The 21870-nt window shown below is 35.8% G+C and overlaps 2 protein-coding genes across 4 annotated transcripts; both read right to left on the bottom strand.

The window, feature by feature from the left end:
* Positions 1-924: 924 nt before the first annotated feature.
* Positions 925-7197, bottom strand: LOC135628616 (calcineurin B-like protein 7). The gene is made up of 9 exons (XM_065135382.1): positions 7041-7197; positions 5999-6140; positions 5467-5549; positions 5306-5365; positions 4951-5059; positions 4716-4768; positions 2215-2295; positions 1998-2110; positions 925-1377 (listed from the first exon to the last, which is right to left on the bottom strand). The coding sequence occupies exons 2-9, from the start codon at positions 6078-6080 to the stop codon at positions 1308-1310; spliced, it is 651 nt and encodes a 216-aa protein (XP_064991454.1). The 5' UTR covers positions 6081-6140; positions 7041-7197; the 3' UTR covers positions 925-1307.
* Positions 7198-13933: 6736 nt separating this feature from the next.
* On the bottom strand, positions 13934-19988 carry LOC135583471 (E3 ubiquitin-protein ligase SINAT5-like). 3 transcript variants are annotated; one of them, XM_065134801.1, is made up of 3 exons: positions 19659-19988; positions 14871-15257; positions 13934-14480 (listed from the first exon to the last, which is right to left on the bottom strand). In XM_065134801.1, exons 1-3 carry the CDS (start codon positions 19845-19847, stop codon positions 14118-14120), a joined length of 939 nt encoding a protein of 312 aa, XP_064990873.1. In that variant the 5' UTR covers positions 19848-19988; the 3' UTR covers positions 13934-14117. The 3 variants fall into 3 exon arrangements, with proteins under 3 accessions (XP_064990873.1, XP_064990874.1, XP_064990876.1); XM_065134802.1 differs by having other exon boundaries at positions 14871-15270; positions 19659-19974; XM_065134804.1 differs by lacking the exon at positions 19659-19988 and adding an exon at positions 18428-18708 and having other exon boundaries at positions 14871-15270.
* Positions 19989-21870: the final 1882 nt, after the last annotated feature.

The following is a 21870-nucleotide window of genomic DNA, read 5'->3' as shown; positions in this document are numbered from 1 at the left end:
CATACATATATATATATATATGTATGTATATATATATATATACATCCCTTACCAACGTGATCATTCCTAACATCTTTTCTTTCCACGGACGTATTGAGTGATCCAAATGAGCAAACTTTGAATTAGAATAAGATTGACGAGATTGACGGATGACGCCTTATCTTGCATGTAGATTGAGATATGAACCAAGAAAATAGAACGTGATGAGCCCCTACTTTTGTCCAACGTGATGCGGTTCTCATTTCTAAAATTTAGCAATCATAATCGGATTAGGTCTAAGTTCATCCATCATATGTTTTATGTAGTAACAATTAATGAAGATAATTTTTTTTTAATTTTTGAAAGACAAGTGAAAAGACGGGATTCGATCCAAAACGTTACTATTAATAGTCAAGATCTTAGTAGAAAGACTAGTTGATATCTTTAAATTTATTGGATTAGATTTTGAATCTCGAACATCTAAGTTGATCCAACATATAAAATTTCATAGAAGGATTTGACCCATATTTGATGAGGTTTTAAATTCTTAATTAAAAAAAAGTGAAATATGAGTATAGAGTTTTCATTTTGTTGTGTGAATTAAGAGAACTTGTATTTGAAAGGTTCTTTAGGGAATGAAAAATTATGTGAACACAAGTAATAATAATAGAGAGCCACATACATATAATAGATCTAATAGTGTAATACATACACCATCCACCTTGCCAAATAATAAGGATGTGGCCAAGGTGACAATTTGAAGAGCAACCACATCATCAAAATGATAAAAATGGATGAATCATCGATGATTTTTTATTTTTTAATATAAAAAATTTATTACTCAAAAAAATATATAATTATTATTTCTAATCCATCAATATTCAACATGTATAGCCCAATAAATATCCATTAGACATGCCATGTTATAAGAGCATTCGAAAGATATATTCCATCACCTAATCGGCGATCACAACACTAATAATATTAAATAACTTTGAACGAATATTTTTTATTCGCAATGAACAAACAATCACTCACTATTAAGCAACACTTAGTATGTACATGACAAGAGGCCAGAGTTCATGAAGCTAATATTGGACTCTAGGAGATACCTACAAGTTAAGAAGATACATGAATATTAACAAACATTAGCTCCCAAGGCTCTGTAAATGCACAAGGTTCAGCATTACTTTGGCAGGAGGTGGTTTGCAGATATCAGCATCATCATCTAACACAGAAGCCACCTCTTGAAGCAGTTTCTGATCAGGATCTACATTTGATATGCAGTGGTCTGGATTGGAACCGTTGTGACAGTGGATGTTATCATATTAAGTCATGTCTGGATCATCACTGACTTCTGAGTGCACGACAAAGCTCGGAAAGGACATGGTTATGTCCCTGCAGAAACAGTTCCCGTATGCACCAAACCGTATGAGACCATAATGGCATTTAGTTTTAGATATTAATGCGGTTGGACACATTTAGCAACACTGAATTATGGCCAAACCTTCTTTTGCTTCCAACTCTTGACGAACACAAGCACAAAAAGATTCCAACTCATGATGAACAAAAGCACTGATTATTCTTTTATGTAGATCAGATTTTGATTAATAATTTGCTCATTGGTGGCATTTAAATGTTAATGGAAAAACATTAAACCTACCACACATCACATAATAAGAAAATTCTAACCAAATAATGTTAAGACAGATTAGAAGACAAGTTCAGATTTTGATTAATAATTTGCTCATTGGCAGCATTTAAATCTTAATGGAAAAACATTAAACCAACCACACATCACATGATGAGAAAATTCTAACCAAATAATGTTAAGACAGATTAGAAGACAATATCAGATTTTGATTAATAATTTGCTCATTGGCAGCATTTAAATCTTAATGGAAAAACATTAAACCTACCATACATCACATAATGAGAAAATTCTAACCAAATACTGTTAAGACAGATTAGAAGACAAATGAAATGCTGCAAGTGTAAAACTTCAGTTCAAGACTTACTTCAAGTATGGAAGTGTCATATTTCTGATCAATGATGGATTTTTTTTAACAAATTCCCTCCATTCATCTAGATCTATCTTCCCATCGCCATTTAAATCGGCCTGAACGAAAGTCTGCAAGAGATGGACATAAGAATAGGATTTTGACAAAAGAAAGTTACAACAATAAATGATGTAATAAATATTAAAAAATCTTCATTAAGAAGTTTCAATCTCACAGTATCCACGATTGTCTGGACAATATCATCTGAAAGAACCACATCAGATTCATTGAGAAGAGCCAATACCATCTCTTTCAACTGTTAAAATCAACCAAAAAGAAGAATATTATTCTCAAATGAGATAAAGCATGACAACATTCAAAATAAATTATCCATACAGGTTTATTCTCAGTATACAAGGCATAGTCCAACAAACAAGCATTACACATTACTCTTAAAATAGGATAAGCCAATAAATTCAAAACCTATGGTATATAAAGTATGTAGTAGAATAATATAAATTGGCTCTTCAAGTGATGGAGCTTATATAGCAATTATGAAATAAACTCAAATTTGTCAACCGGCATCTTGTCACATCTCAAAAGCCATTGTTAGAATGCTTATATATCAACATAGTTCTAAGTATCAGTATGCCAGGTTAGTGGCACGTGGACCACCCTAAACTGGAGGGTCCACTTCAAAACAGTGCTTATCATTTGGTAAGTCCTGTAAACTGGGTGGTAAGACCAACTCTTTTCTTCGTAATTTAGCATATAGCCCAACCAGCTCACCCTCTTGTACGTATCTCTCTCCTCCTCATGCAGTTCCCTGCACTCACACCATGGCTTTTTGCACCACCTACTACTTTCGGCCCTTGCCTGCTGCCTCTGGTTCTCCTCAGCCTTCCTGTGCTACTCTCCTCTGTCACTACTGCCACCTTGTCCTCCTTTTCTACTTATTCTCCTTCTCCACTCTTCCCCTTTCCCAATCACCTCCTTTCTTTGTACTGTGGTACATCCCAGAGTACCATGTTGTCACGGACTGTTTGCACAGGCCCACAATGCACAAAGGCTCGTCTGCATAGCTATCAGTCTTTTCAGTTTGTGCAAGCTTAAAGCAACATGTAACAAAGCTTGTAGTAGGCTTCGTAGCCGAATTTTAGTTAAGTCATGTAGTCGTTTTATCTTATAAGTGGAGTACATGAGTGATCATCACGTGGAGGCAAAACTGCCTCTAGCCCGCAAAAACATCTCCACATGTGGAAGAAAAATCCTCAATCATCAAAGCACCTTAAAACCAAACCCTTAGATGACTTAGGACTGGATGGGGCTTTGTGTAGCATCCAGAATTTGATTGTTTCATGGCCTTGTAGTTGATATGCAATTGTGAGTGGGGACTTTGCGAGTGACGAACTAGCCTTGAAACCTTAGTCACATGATCATCCCAAATGAGCAAAGTGTGTCAATTTTCAATTGCTAATTAAGTGTTTTGTTGAGTTATGCTTATGTCATACCGAGTTACACCTAGATAGAGTGCGGTGGCAGTTTGCCCGACATTTGCTCATTACTAAACCATTTCTTTGTATGCAGATCTTCAGGGGACTGTCTGAGGTTATGGGAAAATTGCTCTTTTGTGAGCAGGTGTCATAGGAGTGCACACAACCCAACCAAAACCAGTTAAGTCTATGATATTATGTCAGTATGTAGGAATGGACCAGATCCATACTGGTCCAACCATGGACTGGCACTCGGCCAGTACTCAAAATTGAAAACCTTGCATATCAAATTACTAGAGTTTGTGATAATCAACCAATGTTCTAGCTTTGACATTCACTCAGTAGACATAAGTCAAGAAAAATACACCCTATGGCCGTACCCAAGGACCAATTGCTCAGGTAGGACTGTCCACCTTGTTTATTATGCAGTTTGAGATCCTGGAACAGACCTAACCCCTTTACAGAATCCTGTAGAAGAACCAGATCAAGATAGATGACAGCATGATGTAATATACGAAGTTGTATCCTTCTCGAAGGCCACATATTAAAGCAGAATTGTAATACTTCTTATCCAGTTTGGTGTCTGTCTTAGTCTAAGACGCACCTATTAGAAGCAGTCTGAGTTGTGATACCTATGGAAATCATCAAACTTTCAGATGGTACTTAATTATCATACTGTAGTCTTCGTTTGAGACACACCAGAATTTTAGCCTGAAAATCATTTATAATTCTTTATACCAAATTCTTTTAAAAAATGGGAAGTACCACTATATGAATAAAAACAGATGTAGATACTTCATGTGTATTTCTTCTAAGTTAAAAATAGGCTATGTTGGGTAACTCAAGATCAATCAGACAAATTTAGGAAGAATGTAGATGCAAATGCACATGAATGTCAAATATAGTGCTCTGTAAGCCGTTATACTTTGTGCAAAAGCAACATCTACAATGATTAAAATCAGAAAACATAGTCGTACTTGAGCACGTTGTACAAACAATACATATAATATGCAGTGTCTTAGATAGCTTTAACCATTTTTCAATATTCTATGATTGCTTCTTTGTTTGGTAACCTTATTGAAGTTATAAACCTTAGTGAAGTTTCACGATATAAGGTTTGCTAACAAAATGAAAATATCAAAAAGTTTGATACACATGGAAAATGATACCAGTATTGTCCAAGTGTTCTGTGATATCATAGGATAACAAACAGAATCTAAGAGAAACAAGAAATGACACTCACCTCCTCACGTCCTATGTAGCCCATTTGCCGTAAATCATACAATTTAAATGCAACTGCAGGGTTAAAAAAGAAATCTATTGAGGCATAAGCTATATTTGAAATTGCATCAATTAAGCAATTACTAACAAAAACTAGGCTGGCTAAATCCAATTTTGAGAACTATCACTAGCTAATCTATTTCACTTTGAAGACAAGACTACTAGAAAAGTAAGGCACGATACAAAGAATTTCGTACATGCAATTTTCTCTGCTTTGGGAGCATTTGGGTGAAAGATGCTAAGTGATCGAACAAATTCTCCAAACTCAATAACCCCATTGTTTTTTATGTCAAACAAATCAAACACCTGCAAAAAATTTAAAATATGACAGATCATATTTCAACTATGAATCACCTTTATTTTTTAGAAGCACTTCTATTAAGTTTGTCAGTACAAAAAACAGTCATGTCCTTGTGACAAAATGAAAAAAGACGGATAAATCGTAAAGCAGTAGATCCAATCAGATAAATAGAAACCAATTGTTAACAGAAAGTCATTGGATAGAAAACTAAAGTGAGTAAACAAGTCTCAATTATAAACCATCATACTGACCCTGTCAGCAAAGAGATTCTTCCTGTTGCTGTTCCTGAACAAAGCAAGCTGGAATTCTTCCTGCTCAATGAGATGATCTAAGGGTAATATACAAAAAAAAAAAAGAAAAAAAGAAGAGGGGGTATTGTATGGTAGTTCAATTGCTAAGCATTAGTAAATACCTTGTGGATAAGCCAATCTTTGATTATTGAACAGCTCAACTTTTTAAATAGCTCATAGAGTGTTTCTACTTCATTTACAGTGACTGCCATGCAATACAAAGAGATGATCATTTTGGCAACATATGCATAGTCAACATACCAAAAGCTCTTAATAAATTGAATCCGCTGCATATGTAGCTGATAAGAAATTTGAGCATATAATAAAATACTGGAACATTTGAGTACAAGTATAAGCAAAACGTCAAGTGGGTTGACATGGCCATGAAAATTCAAGTACATCAACATCATGTATCAAAAAGGAGTTTTGAATAAAAAATGGAGCTGAGTCCATGGGTTTCATTACAGTATCTCCAAAATGCTATAATGGTTGAGAAGGCAAACTAGAACTTGTACTGGCACATTATAAGAATACAGAACAGCAGTGTCCAAGCATTTCCAGAACGTTAGTGTGAAATATTACAAAAGAATAATAAATTACAGAAAAGTTTAGGGAAGAACAAAAGGAGAAAAAAGAGAAATGGTAGATACTCACAAGCCGTTTCAGAAGCAAGTATAACGGGATCTTCATACCCTGGTGTGTGTTTGGCTTCATGCTTAGAAGACATACAGCCCATCGAACCTCAGCAAGCAGAAGCAGCTAAGTTTAATTATGATGTCTTGCTTCAAATAAGCACCTGATACTCGAATGGAGGAAATCCAATTAGATGCAACAGACCAAGACAGTGCCAAATTACCATAAATCGGCATAGAGTGGAAGGATGGGTGCTAATCAAAAGGAAAAAAATTGATGGAACACAAGACTCAAAATCTGAACTAGTCTGGACATTCAAGCAAAGACAACTATATTTTGTGCAAGATTATATCATCAAACTTATCATACAAAATAAATGATCATATGAAGGTCAACTTTGAGTTTATTCCCTTCCTTCCAACTGCTTCCATGTGCCGAACATTTGCTTGTACTTTCATATACCAAAAGAGAAGGTAATCAAAATTATGCCTTGAAAGGAAAAATTGACTGAAGCTGCAAAGTCTAGAACTTCAGCAGAACGAATGCCGAAACGAGATAGAAAGAAAATGTGAGGTTTCGTTTCATTGGGACGCTCAAACTTGTTCATGGATGGGATTGATCCACCTCTTCCTATAAGCAACTTCTTCCATATTCAAATCTTCACCTCCAACAAGATTTGAAACCTCACACAGGACACAGCTACAGCTGCGATCTTAGGATCACCATGAGCCACATGCACTAGGTAACCTGACCGCATCCGGATCATGTTCGAGAAATTAGCCTAAATGCCAAAAGGATCTGTTGTTAACGCACCCCCAATAATCTTGGAGGTAAGAGTTCGTGTCTGATATGCGTTTTCCTCAAAAAAGAAAAGGGAAGAAGAAAAAAGCTTCCTTGCAAACTCCGGTTATCATTCTCTCCGACATCAGAGGCTAAACAAGCAAATCAAAGAAGAGAAAAAACCATGGAGAAATCGGAAGGAAAAAGAAGCCGAAGAATAACAATCAAGAGGAACCGTATCGAATCGAGCGAGATTGACAATGAAGTGGGCAATGAACTCAACCTGTGACAAAAGGATCTTCGGGGAGCAGTTGGTCGGAGCGGGAGTCCCAGAAATGGGGATTTTCTTGGGCTTCTAAAGCACCACCGCTTGGATTCGCCCCTCCTTCGGTTCACTCCATAAATGAGCACAACGGCGACGACGACGACAAGTAGTTTCCTGAGTCCCTAATTATTAATTTTTTTTCCAAAAGAAGTAAGTATCACTTAAAAAAGGAACGATACAGATCTCACGGCTAATTCATATAATTACATATTATCCCTGATCTTTATATTTTAAAAAATTATATTATTATTCTTATAATTATAAAATTAAAATATCTAAGTCTATTTATATTAACGTCGTCGGTTTTTTTAACGGAGTAAAAAAAAAATCTTAAAGTGTTAGTCAATGGTGGTGTATGACGATTTTGCTGGGGTCGTGAGTGGTTATTATAGATAAAGAGAACGAGGACGAGAGGTGAGGATCGTTCTGCATGACGCTTTGTATCTACATTAACATTGATGCAATTACCGAGTGACGAAAGAGTTACTTGGCATATGCATTAGCACTAACACATATACAAAGCAATGTCGCTTGACAATTTTGTCGCATCAATGCCAACGCAGATGCAAAACGTGTCGATGCAATTATCGAGCGATGAAAGGGCCACTCGACAATTGCATCGACATCGATACAGATGCATAATGACCCTCACCTTTCATCGTCACTCTCTTCATCCACAACAGCCACCCATTGTTCCCAACAATATTGTCATCCTCCACCATTAACTAAAACGTTAAAAATACCTTATTATATTTTATTTTCATGTCTTCGTTAGGAAAACTATTTCGTTAGGGTAAATGGACCTAAATATTTTAATTTCGTAATAATAAGGGTGTTAATATAAGTTTTTAAAATATAGAGACCAAAATACTAAAGATAGTTAATTACATAGGATAATATATAGTTAATCCCAAATCAATGCTAAAGGGTAGTTCTGGATCCATCCGCCACAACCTGGATGGCCTCGTAATAGAGAGCACTTCGATTTAGAAAAGACTTACATCTAGCCAAAAAAACAAAAGACACTATCAGGATCCATTAGAGTTCAATTTAACCCACCATTTACGTGGCAAACTTGATTTTTAATTAATTATATATGTTTAAATTTAAAATATAATAAATAAATAAATAAAAGGCAACAGAATAATTGGCTTTTGTGCTCATCATAACTTTTTAAACATCAATCCTTGGTAATTAGGTCAAGTAAAATTTGTGAGTTTACAATCTCCTAGTATAAATTTTAATCAAGAATATGAATCTATTAGTAGGGCATATGTATAGTGATGATGTGTGAGACGCAAAATAAGGACAAATTCTTTAAAAAAATCATAAGTTTTTACCTTTATTTTGGTTTTAATGAAAGAGCATCTTCTTTTTTGATTTATTCTTATGTAGTGTTTCTTATTTTCTAAAAGATAAGATCAACCATGACTTCCACCTCATCGGTTATTGTCTTCACCTCATTATCTCATAGTGGTTATTGGTAATTAGGTCAAGTAAAAATTGTGAGTTTACAATCTCCTAGTATAAATTTTAATCAAGAATATGAATCTATTAGTAGGGCATATGTATAGTGATGATGTGTGAAACGCAAAATAAGGACAAATTCTTTAAAAAAATCATAAGTTTTTACCTTTATTTTGGTTTTAATGAAAGAGCATCTTCTTTTTTGATTTATTCTTATGTAGTGTTTCTTATTTTCTAAAAGATAAGATCAACCATGACTTCCACCTCATCGGTTATTGTCTTCATCTCACAAACCTTATCGTGCAATGCACCTCATGCCTCTGTCCCAGTGTACAGTGTGCCTCTCACCACCACCCATCTCCACTTTGCTATTGAGGTAATTGTAAGGCTTCATAGCCTCTTAGATTTTGGGCCTCTCGTGTCAAAGAAACATGCCCTCACCTAATTTTACTACTCAATCAAGGGAGCATAGCACCTCGGGAAGGAGGCGGGGTGGTACCTGATGCAATGGGCTATGTGAGAGAGGAGGGAAGAGAACCCCGCCATGGATGTGATGCCTAACATGGTGGATAAATTGATGTGCAAAAATAGTGGTAATGACTCCCCTTGAGTAGAAGTATTATGAGTCGAGGATAAAATTTTTTTTGCTCGAGCATTCATTGATAGGATCAACGGACGAGTGTTCTTGTCACATCTAGCCTTCCTTCTGGCGCTAAAATATTATGAAAATATGTCATTGACATCCTAGTCAGTTCGACATGATTTCGACCTATGTGCAGAGGGGTTATCAAAGATATGATCGTGGTGCCTCCGAGATAAAAATGTCAAGCTCCCAAAGGTATCACCTGTATGAAGATCGATGTCATTTCAATACTCAAGTTAGTAACATGAGGTATGTGACTGTAGTAATAAGTGATAAAAAATTATTTTCCTAATAACTATGCTAAAAGTGAGATTTTATATCTGATAATAAATAAGTAAAATATTTTGTGAGAAGATAGCTCTTAATTACCTCTAATAATTTTTATTTATCCTTTTGTCTATCTAAGACATAAGAAAAAAAAGACAATGGCATAACTGTTTGTTTTGGACTCACATTTACATAGCTAGTAGCTAGTGAAGGACCATGGAGATAACAACTCTCATAAACATATTGATACCAAGTCATATGCTGAGAATAACGTATATATTGACATGTTAAAGAGCTAAAGACTAAGATGTGGGTTATAACCGAGAACTTCTACATTGGACAATTATATCAATGCTTGGGGACATCAGATGTAATGGAAGTTTGATACAAATGCGTGGCAATGCTGTAGATGGAGACTTTTGTCACACTGAACTAAGAGACAATTATACTCCATTAAAAATGGAGAAGAGATCTTTAAATGATCCACTTCTCCATAACAGGTGGTTAAGTACAATGGACTTTGAATCATCAACAGTTACTTCTAATCTCATGGACTTCTCCGACAGTCCAGCTCAGCATCTAGTTGGCATGAATCTGCTCTTCATCATGACCTCATGCAGCCAAACCCACAGGTGGTAAGTCAAAGCTTCTTCGATCACCTTTAAAGCATACATTGAATTAGAATAAGATTGACGTGATTGATGGATGGTGCCTTATCTTGCATGGGCTGACATATCAACCAAGAAAATAGAACGTGATGGGTCCGTTCTTTTGTCGGAACTTTTGTCCAAAGTAGGTGAGAAGCAAATCCAAACTAATGGAGTCTCTTCTTCATCATCCAATATATGAATATAAGAATGCATCGTATCTTACCGCCCAAAAGATCTTGAACCAATTCTAGATAGAAGCTCTTGGTTTTAGACTTATGGATGACCATAAAGTCATCCAAGGATTCTAATCCATTGAGTTTGACGTACCATGTGGCTTGTTTGACTTCCAAATCTTTTAGGAGAGAGAAGGCAAACTAAGCATGCAGGAGAGGTGACGGGCCGTGCGGCGCCCACCGTTCCTCCGCCTGGTTGGAGGAGACAGTATATATGACGACGGAGGTTGTGATAGATTCGGACGCGGAGCGCAAGTGGATGTCTACTCCCTCCCTCTCTCCCTTGGATTATTGTCTGTCGTGTATAGTACCGATGGAACGCAATGTGACATAAACAATGCAAAGGGTGGGTTTCAGCGGAGAAGTGACTGCGTATTTTAGTGTTGCATGCGGTTGAGATCGAAGAGCTGGAATTATTTGGAGTAAGTTGGCACTCACGATTGGGTTTTAGTGAGTTGTTCTCTGCCCCTCACACCAAAAGGTCAAAATCCTACCTACGTCTTCTTCTTCTTCTTCTTCTTCTTCCATCTTCATCGATAAGAGCCAGTTAAACAGACACACAAGTTCGCATGTAATACTGCAGCAGGCAGCATGTATCAGGAAGAGATCATATAGAAGTTATTCCGTGCTCTTGAGGAAGTAGGATCTCCTGTAGATCCTCTGGGTTCATCATATGTTTTAAGCAGTACTAAGTGATAAGGATGGGGTTCGATCTGATACTTTACTACTCAATAGTCGAGATCTTTACTAGATACGCTGACATATTTAAATTTGTTTGATTAGATTCCAAATCCTTAATATTTAAGTGGATCTAATATAAATTTAGTACATCACCATCAAGCTAGTCTTATGAGATAAGATTTTAAACTCTCAACATAAGATAAGTGGAATGTTGGTGCAGAGTTTTTTTTTTCCTTTGTGAATTAAAAGAACGTTTATTTGAAGTATTTGAATTAAGAGAAATTATGTGAACACAATGAATAAGAAACAACAATGTCAAGCCACATATGTGATTTAGCTAATAACTTATTAAGTATAAGGGTACATTTGGAAATACATTTAAGATGTGCATCAAGAATCCAATGCATATTTTAAATATGAATTGTTATTTAATATATTTTTTAAAAATTTCATCTAGCTTAGATGATGCATTGAAAATGCTTAAATGCTGATAATATCTCAGGGTAACATTATTATTTCAGTATTTATAGCATTCTAATATAATTTTTAAAAATTTTAATGTTTCTTGTATTTTATCTAAAATTACAAGATTACCAAAATGATTTAGTGAGAAATCAATATGATTTGTATTTTCTATAAGGTCAAATTTTATTTATTTATTTTTAAATATTATTTTATATTTATTTATACGATTATATTTTTTTATTTGAGCCATATAAATTTTGTATAAGATTATATATTTTATTTTATTTAAATAAAAAATATATTTTAAAAAATAAATATTAAAAATATTACAAGGTTAAATTTATCATATAATATTTAATAACTTTTGAAATATAATTTTACTTATCATAAAATATTCGATGAACATTTGAAATATAATTTTATCAAACAAAACTTATGTCAATTCATATTTAAAATATAGTTTTCATCAATTATTTATCAAACACTTGGAGTAATCCACAACTACATATTTATTCAAATTTTTTTTGACTGTATATTAAAAATTATAAATATATACTAAACACAACCTAAATCTTTCAAATCTATGTGGCAATGTTATGTAAAACCGCGTTCATCTAGGCAAATAATAAGGATGTGGCCGCATTGTAGAGCTGCCACATCATCACCAATCAAAATGATAAAAGGAATTTCTCTTTCATTCAATAAAGACGATTTAATATTTTTCTAAGAAAGGCAGACCATTCTCGATAAGTGATATGATCATATTTTGGACTCGACACGTGGAGTCCAATAAGCATCTATTAGAGATATAGTCTGTTACGAGAGACCTAATTATATATTACTCCTGTAATTAGATTTTTTTAATATCCTGATCCTTATATTTAAAAAATTTATATTAAAATCTCTATAATTATTAAAGTGAAATATTTAACTTTAACTATCGATTTTTCTAATAAAAGATATAACACGTGATAACATGTGCATGAATGATAAAAAAAAACGGAGCAAAAAGATAATTTCAACATCTTAGTTATATTTTTGATAGTGATGGACAACGATGTTATTGAGAGTCATGGGTGACTATGTTCATTGAGAATGATGCAATGGTCGACGAGAGCGTTGGGGACTTTTGCGACTTGTTATGAAGGGAGGAGGAGGATGAAGAGGGAGAGCGACGATTAGAGGTGAGGCAAAGGGAGAGAAGGAAAATGATGATGTAGATGCCAACACACCGTATCTATGTCTACGCCGACAATAATGCGAGCAATGATAGTGCTCATCCTTCTTCCCCCCCCTTCCTCGATCCTTTATCATTTTCCCCCATTTCGTCTCTCAGCATGCACAAGGAAGGAAGAAGGTTGAACGATGCAAATAATGTGGGGATGTTGAGCATCGCTCATCCTTCTTCCCTTCTATATTTGCATCGATACTAATGTAAAAACAAATGTAGAGCATTGCTCTACATATGAGGAGAAGAATGGTCGCTCGGGATTTACATCGATGACACTTGTATTTATATTAGTACCGACAAGATGCAAGAAAGGGTAGTGCTCATCCTTCTTCCCCCTTTCGATGCTCGGTATACGCAAGGCGGGAAAAAGGAACAAGCGATGTAGAATGTTGTCGGCATGCAAATATGTTGAATGGCCCTCTGCAACTGTATTTGCATTGGCACTAATGCATATGCTGAGCGGCCCTTTCACTGCTCTGCATCTATGTCAGCGTCGATACAATTGCCGAGCAATGTCAACGCAAATGTAGAATATCAGCATTTACATCATCCTCTTCCTCCCCTCGCAAGAAGCCATAGAAGTCCTTAACGTTCTCGTCAATCACTATGTCATTCTCATTGACCACAATCACCTGCACCCCCAGCGGTGTCGCCACCCACCACCATCGAAAAAATAATTGAGACATTTAAATTATCATTTTTTTTTTCTGCATGTGTTATCAACTGTTTCTTCCGTTGATAAATCCAAATATGTTAAAGTAAATGAAGTTAAATATTTCACAAGTTAAAACCAACTAATTAGCTCGTTTATGAAAACATGATCAAACATATGGGATACAATCTCGCCATATCAGATATGGGGCACATACATTTTCTACCATCAAGTAAAATTCGTATTGATTTGTTTCATAATTTATACTGATTGTTTGGTTGAAGAGATCCATCCACATAATACACATTTAATAATAGCAAAGAGATGTAATGTCCCAATTATTTGGGCTGATAAATATCTTTATCTGCTTTTGAACCATAACATAGCTATATTCTTAAGTAAATTAAATAGAAAATATTTAAATATTTATTTGTAAATTCTAATACTGTCTTCTTAAACCTCCATCTAACTCCTCTGGCATCAATTCACCTCTTTCATGTTCCTTCACATTTGCTAATGCTATTTCTTTAAATAGATAACCCTAGAAGAACACAGGACGCTCTTAAGTTCAAATTGCAACTTAAGTATCATTATGGTTGAGTTTCACACATTAGACAATGTTTGAGCCGCATATAATAATTAGAACATATAAGAAGTCTCAGAGTGTAACGTTGGTGAAGCATCTTTGTGCTTGCTGCATTGTAACCAGATTGATGGCCATAACTCAGCATGGTTAGGAATGGCTTTCAGCTGCAGAGATTTGGCATGCAAACTGCAGCATCGCTGTTCTGTTGCTCCTTCCAAATCCGGCCAGTGACCCTCAGTTTGAGCTCTTTCCGCTCGCCGCCCGAAAAGAAGAGTGCCATGTTCCTCTGTATGATGAGCCCATCATGACTGTCGCGAACTTTACGGTGACTGTCACGGATGCTCCGAGGTGTACCTTCCCATGTTAGTTTCCGTCCATTGGCCCCGACTTCAAGACTATAACTGAAGTTCCTTGCGTCATTCTCATCACCCATGAAGCGCAAAAATGCCATGTACACAGGGGCCATTCCTAGCTGGAAGGCCTCAAAGTGCAAGCAGAAGGACTGCCCAAAACAGTTAAAGACCTGCAAAGATAATTTATGTGAAAATGATAGAAAGACATGCAATGCAGAAAAAAATTTCACGAGAGAGATTAAACAGAAGTCCACATTACAGTAGAGACTTTAAAATATTTGAACAGCAAATAAATGATCTATATCACCAATTATGGAATGAAAATTCTAGTAAAGTAGAAGCCATGGTGATTGATGCAGTCATTCTAGCAACCATGATTCTTTCTTTTAAGCTATTCATAGCAGGTGGCTGACTTCCCATCCTAAGTTCACTTTCTATTAGATAAATGCCAGATTTCAAATTGACCAATTGAAATGAAATGTGAAAAAGTTTAGAGAATTGCAAAAGATTCCTAAGAATATGTGCACTTTCAAGTATTAAACTGTAGCAAGACTGCTTACCGTCAGCATCCATGTGGCATTTTCAACCTCACGGGGATTGGATTTGACATATCGATGATTGAATGTGCAGCCAGTGTGCATGTCTACTTTGTGGTCATCTCTTAAATGTGTGACCAGGAAAGGAATGTCTCCCACAACTGAGCATTCAGATCCAGCATATGGGCAATTATATGGTCTATAGTTGCACTGAGATTCATGTTTCAATTTGCTGTAGTATGGAAAGACTTCAGGGCAGCCATGTGAGTAATATTTGCATGGAAGCTCAAGCGATTCCGCCACCTTTTCCAGTGCTAAACACCTGATGTCTCCAAGCTCTTGTCGACAAGTAGGGCACCGATTCTGCACCCTTGTTTTACATGTTGAACAGAGTGTATGGCCATTTTGGCACTGCAAAATTAAGCTACATTTGAAATAATTAAATTGTAAATGCAAAGAATAAATGTTATTTGTAGCCCACAATGCTCTGCTTACTGAAATCATGATATCAATGAATAGCCAATGTATATATAATAATAATGTTTAAAAATCACGATGATGCTATCCTAGCAGTCTAATATACATTCTGCTGGATCTATAATTTTATAACTCAAGAAAAGTTCTAGAGCACAAGGAGTCAAGAATTGATTAAAGATAACATGCTAACATAAAAATGCCATTAGATTAAGCTACAAGTGTGTTAATAGAAGCATGATAAAAGGAATACAACTAGCATAGGATATTTATCCCATAAGAAGCATAAGGCCATATGATTGACTCCACAATTCCACTACTTAGTCAACCAAAGGAATACAACTTAGTTTGTCATATGATTGACTACTACTGATTTTTATTAACTTAGAGAAAGCCTATGATAAGGTTTCAAGAGGTTTATTATGGTGGGTTTTAGAAAAGAAATATGTATTCACTAATTATATTGATGTTATTAAAGATATGTATGATAATGTAGCTACTAATGTTAGATTTATAGGGAGTGTGTTTTGTGAATTTCTTATTAGCATGGGACTACATCAAGGATCCGCATTAAGTCCTACCTTGTCATATTGATAATGGATGAACTTACTAGTCATTTACATGATAGACCTCCATGATATACGTATTTGTTAATAATATTATCTTAGTTGATGAGAGCCTAAATAAAATTAATTATAAACTTGAGTTATGGAAATAAGCCTTAGAAACTAAATATTTTAGATTAAATAGAGAACTAAAACTCAATATATAAAATGTAATTTTAGTGATTTTAGAAATAGATAGAAAAATATAGTTAAATTGAATGGACAAGAAGTCTCTTCAAGTAAAAGTTTTAGGTATCTTGGATTAATTATTTAATAAGATGAAGATATTGATGAAGATATTATTCATAGAGTAAAAACAGGATAGTTAAAGTGACAAGGGGCGTTAGGAGTCTTGTATGAACATATACTTTTGAGATTAAAAGAAAAATTTTATGAAATGGTTGTGAGATTAATAATGCTTTATGGATCTAAATGTTGGATAGTAAAGAAACAACACATGCAAAAAAGTTAAAGTTACCGAGATAAGAAAGATGAGATGCATGTGTGGAGTTACTAGGAAATATTAAGAAAAGAAATACTTTTATTTGTGAACAACTAGGTATCGCTTCGATAAAGGATAAGATGAGAAAAAATCGTTTAAGATGGCATGGACATATGCCTAAGAGACATCCAGATATAGTGGTTAAAAAAGAAAAAATGATTAATATTATTGGTATGAGGAGAGGTAAAGGAAGACATAAAAAGACTTTAACAGAAACTATAAATAAAGATTTAAGTATACTGAACTTAACTAACCATATGACTTTTTACAAATCTTAATAGTGACAAAAGATCCATATAGCTGATCCAAAATAGTTGGGATTTATGACTTTGTTGTTGTTGTTGTACTTTGCCAAAGCTTATAGAGTCAATGTTGCTTCATGTTTGTCCGCCGTATTGTCACGAACGGTCGTCGCGCACCCGCAACAACTCCGTTCAACGAACCGTTCGTTGCTCTCATCTACATATACAGCTACTTGGCAGCCTGTTTTGCCTTGGTTTTGAGTCATTTTGCTTGTAAAAATATAAGTTCGAACAAGCTGCAGCGTTACAAAGCGACCGCTCACCGAACCGAGCAAAACAGCCCAAAACAGCTCCGTTTTCGTGTGTCACGGACTGATTTCTGAAATCTGCCTCCGCTCACCAAAACGTCAGCCATCTCAGCCCCTTGGAACCCCTCGGGTGGCACAGGGCTGGATGGGGCTTCGGTATAATATCGGGCGTTGAACACTCCTTCGCAAGTTCGCACGTTGCCTTGATGGGAACTTGTTGTCGCGCCCGAGACTTGGTGAGCAGCTGTTTGTGGGCTTGCAACTGTTCGTTCAACCTTCTAAAGCCCTTGTTTTCCCCCTCTCCCTCTTTTCTCTTGTGCACGCAAGGTGCTCGCTGAATTGCTTGTAAAGCTTCCCCTCTTTTCGCGAGACGTCGGGACTTGTCCGTCGCTCGTTCTTTCGAACTAATCAACTTTCTCTTTTACAGGTCCTTCGGGACCTTCGAGAGGTTGCAAGTGAGCTGATCTTTGCAGAGCAATATCGCAAGGGCGAAGCGCGACTTAGGCAACGCAAGCAAAGTTCGCGTCTTGGCTGCAAGGGTGTCTCATGCCTTAGGCAATTCCAGCTAAGGCCGTGACAGTATAGTAAATGTATATGTTTTTCTCTCTTCTTCAGCATAATAAAACATTTAGAAAAAGGAGTAGAATCCAGAAAAATTGAGGACATATATCTTTAGGTCATATTTTTGAACGCACATGTCTAGCACATATAATACTTTAGCATAGAGTTTTAAAACTGGTCTATCGCTAGTTTATCCTCTATATGAAATAACATGTGTTAGTAATTCAATTAGTTTTGTCAACAAAAGATAATCATTTAGAGGAATAAATAGCCACCCAAATGGGTAAAACTAAAAACCTGTGGTGATTAGGCACCAATTTGAACTATGATGTCAGTCATTCTAGCATAATTGTAATATCTTAACGACACACCCACTCTTTGGATATTCATGACAAAACAAACTCATTATCTCTTCTCATACAGCATTGCCTTCTATTTTGCTAACAAACAAAAAATCTATATCATTCATTTATACTTCACAAGTTTGCAAAAATATGTGGATTCTGAACCCCAATTGCAGATCACATTGCTGGTACCTAAGAAATTATAAACAGTTGACTAATTGATTTAGTAAACAAATAATTTTCAGTCTGATAATTAAGGAACTACGATAGCGTAAAACACCTAAAGGAATAACTAGATGATAGGACATCCTTTTTTGATCAGATAAGCAAGGACAGATTGACAGATAAGAGACATCTTCTTGCCATAACCACCAGTGTAAATGTGAAGCATGCAAAACAGTTCAAGCTTAATTGTTCAAAAGTACCATCTCTGTGAATGAATAAGCAGCAAAAGAACACCAGATATTAATATAATTTGGAAAATAAATGCTTCTTAATGGCATAGAAGAACCACAATGAGTCAGAGAAACATGCTTCCTGCTAACCTTAGAAGATCAACAACAACAGAGAGACTATAGTGGTTTAACATTTGAATTGTCAGTAACGATGCCAAATTTCCATCCTTGGAAACCAATTATTCAGCCAGCAATCACATGTTTCAAATATGCATAGACAGCATTCAATAAATTTCATAATTTCAAGCATCTGCATGTATTAACATGCTGGGCAACTAGAGAGTGTGAACCAACAAAATTCCAAGAAGCAAACCCTATTGCCAAGTATTATAAAGATTAGTCAAATATTCAAGCCAACCATTAATCAAAATTGGAACAAGAAACTCATAAGCATTGTCTACAAAGACAATAATAACTAATAAAAAATTAACCAAAAACAAGAAAATCCATTAGCCTACAACTTTAGCTAGCAAATGTCAAAAGTAAATGTGCATTTTTCAGCAAGACATTAGACGTTGAAAAGATATGCAGCTCACTATTATTCCCAAAACATGAATCAATTCATTAGTTCACAAGAGCAGAAAGTTCATTAGAGCAGCTTTTAACCATTGACTTAAGCTAGAACAATAACGCCTCAAACTGACAAGTATCATACACCAGAAAGACACAAAGAAACAATAATATCAGATCAATCAGAATTGTCATATACTTACGGGACTTCTTTGAGGGCTATGCCCAACTATCAATGAGAAGCCTAAACCATCAATTTCTTGGAAATTCACAAACGTCCAAACAGTCACTCACAACCAGAATTCCAAGGCCTAAATATTGGACAGACTTGTGCAAGTTCAACCAATTCAACCAATGTTGCGAACGGGATCCTATATTAATTTCACAACCACAATCAATCACATGATAGAAATCAATAAAATGAGCACAAGGAAAATTTAAATAAAAAGATGCAATTACTTGAAAATTAAAAAATCATAATCCCACGACATCCAAGAGAACCAAGAGTCAGATTATTGAAGTGTTCGACAAACACATATCATCTCACTATCCATCGTCTTAAAAAGGTATAATTTTGTGAAGTACGTGCTCGAATAATCAATTTTATTATATAGTTGCATATTGTATCACCCAAATGACGAAAATTTTGAGAAATTACAAATCAAAAGCACATTAGGTTGCCGCATTTGCCCCAATTACCCCATCGAAAATAGCCATAGCCAAACCACACCTTATAAATCAAATGCCAGAATAAGCCGCAAGGTCGCAAGATCATCAGAATATCAAATTGAAATAAGGGAACGGAATCGACCTGGTGAATCGGGGGGTACATGGAGTTGGCGCAGACGGGGCATTCGAGCAGCTCGTGTACGCTCGTGGAGGGGGCGATGCCTGCGGGAGGGGCGGCGCCGCCGTGGGGCTTCGAGGATTGGGTACGGGCGGTGTCCTCCTCATCCATCCCGTCGATCGAAGACACACACTCGATGCTATCCGATCCCATTCATCCGGCGGCGAGGGATTCAGTCGCTCGCACCTGCTCTCTCCCCTGTCAGACCTCGGCGTGGAAAAGAGGGATACCAAAGGAAAAGGAGCGCCTTTGAAGGGCGACGGACAACAAGGGAGACGAGTGAGATAGAAAGAGGGGGAGGCAAAAGAGGTCGCTTTCTCGGTCTCTAGTCCTGAGTACCAGCGGTGACGAGATCACCAGTATTATTAACATATAACTTTCGAACCATCTTTCACCATCTACCCGCCTGGTTATTGGATGGAGTTAACGGGACCCAACTAAACCTGCCTATGCCCTACAAATAAATCAAGTACAAAAAAAAGCATTTAGTCCCGTGGTCTTTTTCCGGAATCCCAACGGTGACGGGATCACAGTTGTTTGTTACAGCAGTACCTTCCCAACGTGTTCCAGTCACCCGTTCAACTACCTACCTTGTGATAGGATAAAGTAAGTGGGACCAGGCTGTCCCACCTAAAGTACAGGAAAGTCGTCAGGAAAAGCATCTCGGTATTATTTTTGTCAGACCAAAATATATAGTTGGATGACGCGGGAAAACAGTCAAATCTTCACGCTTCCCCATACTATATAGTGCATAATATTGCATTTATCTACAAGCAAAATAAATTATTTTTGAATTTGTCTAATATATTTATATATAGCATCCATATTCTTATAAAATCTAAATACCTGCACACATATATATACAGATAATTGTAATAATTGGCCTCATGAGTTATATATATATATATATATATATATATATATATATATATATATGTATATATATATATATATATGTATATATGTATATATATATGTATATGTATATGTATATGTATATATATATGTATATATATACATATATATATATATATACATATACATATATATACATATATATATATATACAATATATATATATACATATATATATATATATACAATATATATATATACATATATATATATATATATATATATATATATATATATATATATATATATATATATATATATATGTGTGTGTGTGTGTGTGTGTGTGTGTGTGTGTGTGTGAATTAATCACATCAGTAGCGCCCTGTCGTTACGAGCATTTATCAGAAATATGCGATCAAATAGGACAAAAGCCATATTGATGTACAATACGAAATCATACAGAAACTCTAAAGCAATATTGCTTAAACAACGAAGGCATCATCAAATCGTGTTTTGGATGATACATAAGAGAGCATGTCGGATAACACGATCACATAATTGAGAAACTAATTTGAATCAGTCGATCATATTTCTCAAATAAAAACAAAAACAATATAATGAATAAGTTATATATTGTATACTCTGGAAATTCAATGAAGAATCTTTATGAGATTAGTAAATATAAATTAATAATTTTTCATATATTCACATATTTTGATACAATTTAAATTCAACTCATGAAGGTATATGAAAGGAATACGAGCATAAGAACAGATCAAAGCTTATGAAATTGTGGCTCATATGAAACATGAAAGGATGCAAACAAAATGACCCTCACCACCATAGTGTTAGAGGAGAGCGGGAAGGAGGATGAGGGTTTGTTGTCTCTAGTGCCATCAGATTTGTACTATTTGGGCCTCTATTTTGTGCGATAATCAGTCTTCGTCGTCTGATTGAATCCTCTCTAATCGCGTGTGGAGCTTATCTAGAAGCAGGTCAGCAACCATGTCGTTGTGGTCGGGACGTACATGTCGTTCGCACACTGGCTAAAGTTCAAAAGCTCGAAACATGTGCACCTCTTTACCGAGCTCGTTTGCAACTTCTCCCTCCTCGTTGCCACCCCTTCCTCGAATATGTCGTGCCACTAGACGAAGTGATTGTCCAAGGATTTGAGCGCGACACCAATGCAGATGTTTCACTTGCCTCCTTTTCCTCCTCCAACATTGATGTAGATGTAGAGTGACGCCGGAGGAGGAAAATATGGCAAAGCGATGCAGCATCAACACAAATGCCTCATCGCTCTGCCTTCTCTTCCTCTTTG

Source organism: Musa acuminata, chromosome BXJ3-1, assembly GCF_036884655.1.
Source record: "Musa acuminata AAA Group cultivar baxijiao chromosome BXJ3-1, Cavendish_Baxijiao_AAA, whole genome shotgun sequence".
Classification (NCBI taxonomy): Eukaryota; Viridiplantae; Streptophyta; class Magnoliopsida; order Zingiberales; family Musaceae; genus Musa; species Musa acuminata.
This window is presented reverse-complemented; position numbering and strand designations above follow the sequence as displayed.

What these genes read in the sequence shown, in the direction of transcription:
- LOC135628616 (XM_065135382.1), bottom strand. Translation starts at nt 6,080, where the DNA reads ATGGGCTGTATGTCTTCTAAGCATGAAGCCAAACACACACCAGGGTAT. An exon ending in AAGATTGGCTTATCCACAAG is followed by an intron (nt 5,366 to 5,466) that starts GTATTTACTAAT and finishes CTCATTGAGCAG; the next exon opens with GAAGAATTCCAGCTTGCTTT. An exon ending in ATGACACTTCCATACTTGAA is followed by an intron (nt 1,378 to 1,997) that starts GTAAGTCTTGAA and finishes CTGTTTCTGCAG; the next exon opens with GGACATAACCATGTCCTTTC.
- LOC135583471 (XM_065134801.1), bottom strand. Translation starts at nt 19,847, where the DNA reads ATGGGATCGGATAGCATCGAGTGTGTGTCTTCGATCGACGGGATGGAT. An exon ending in TGTACCCCCCGATTCACCAG is followed by an intron (nt 15,258 to 19,658) that starts GTCGATTCCGTT and finishes TTAATTTTGCAG; the next exon opens with TGCCAAAATGGCCATACACT. An exon ending in ATGCCACATGGATGCTGACG is followed by an intron (nt 14,481 to 14,870) that starts GTAAGCAGTCTT and finishes TTATCTTTGCAG; the next exon opens with GTCTTTAACTGTTTTGGGCA.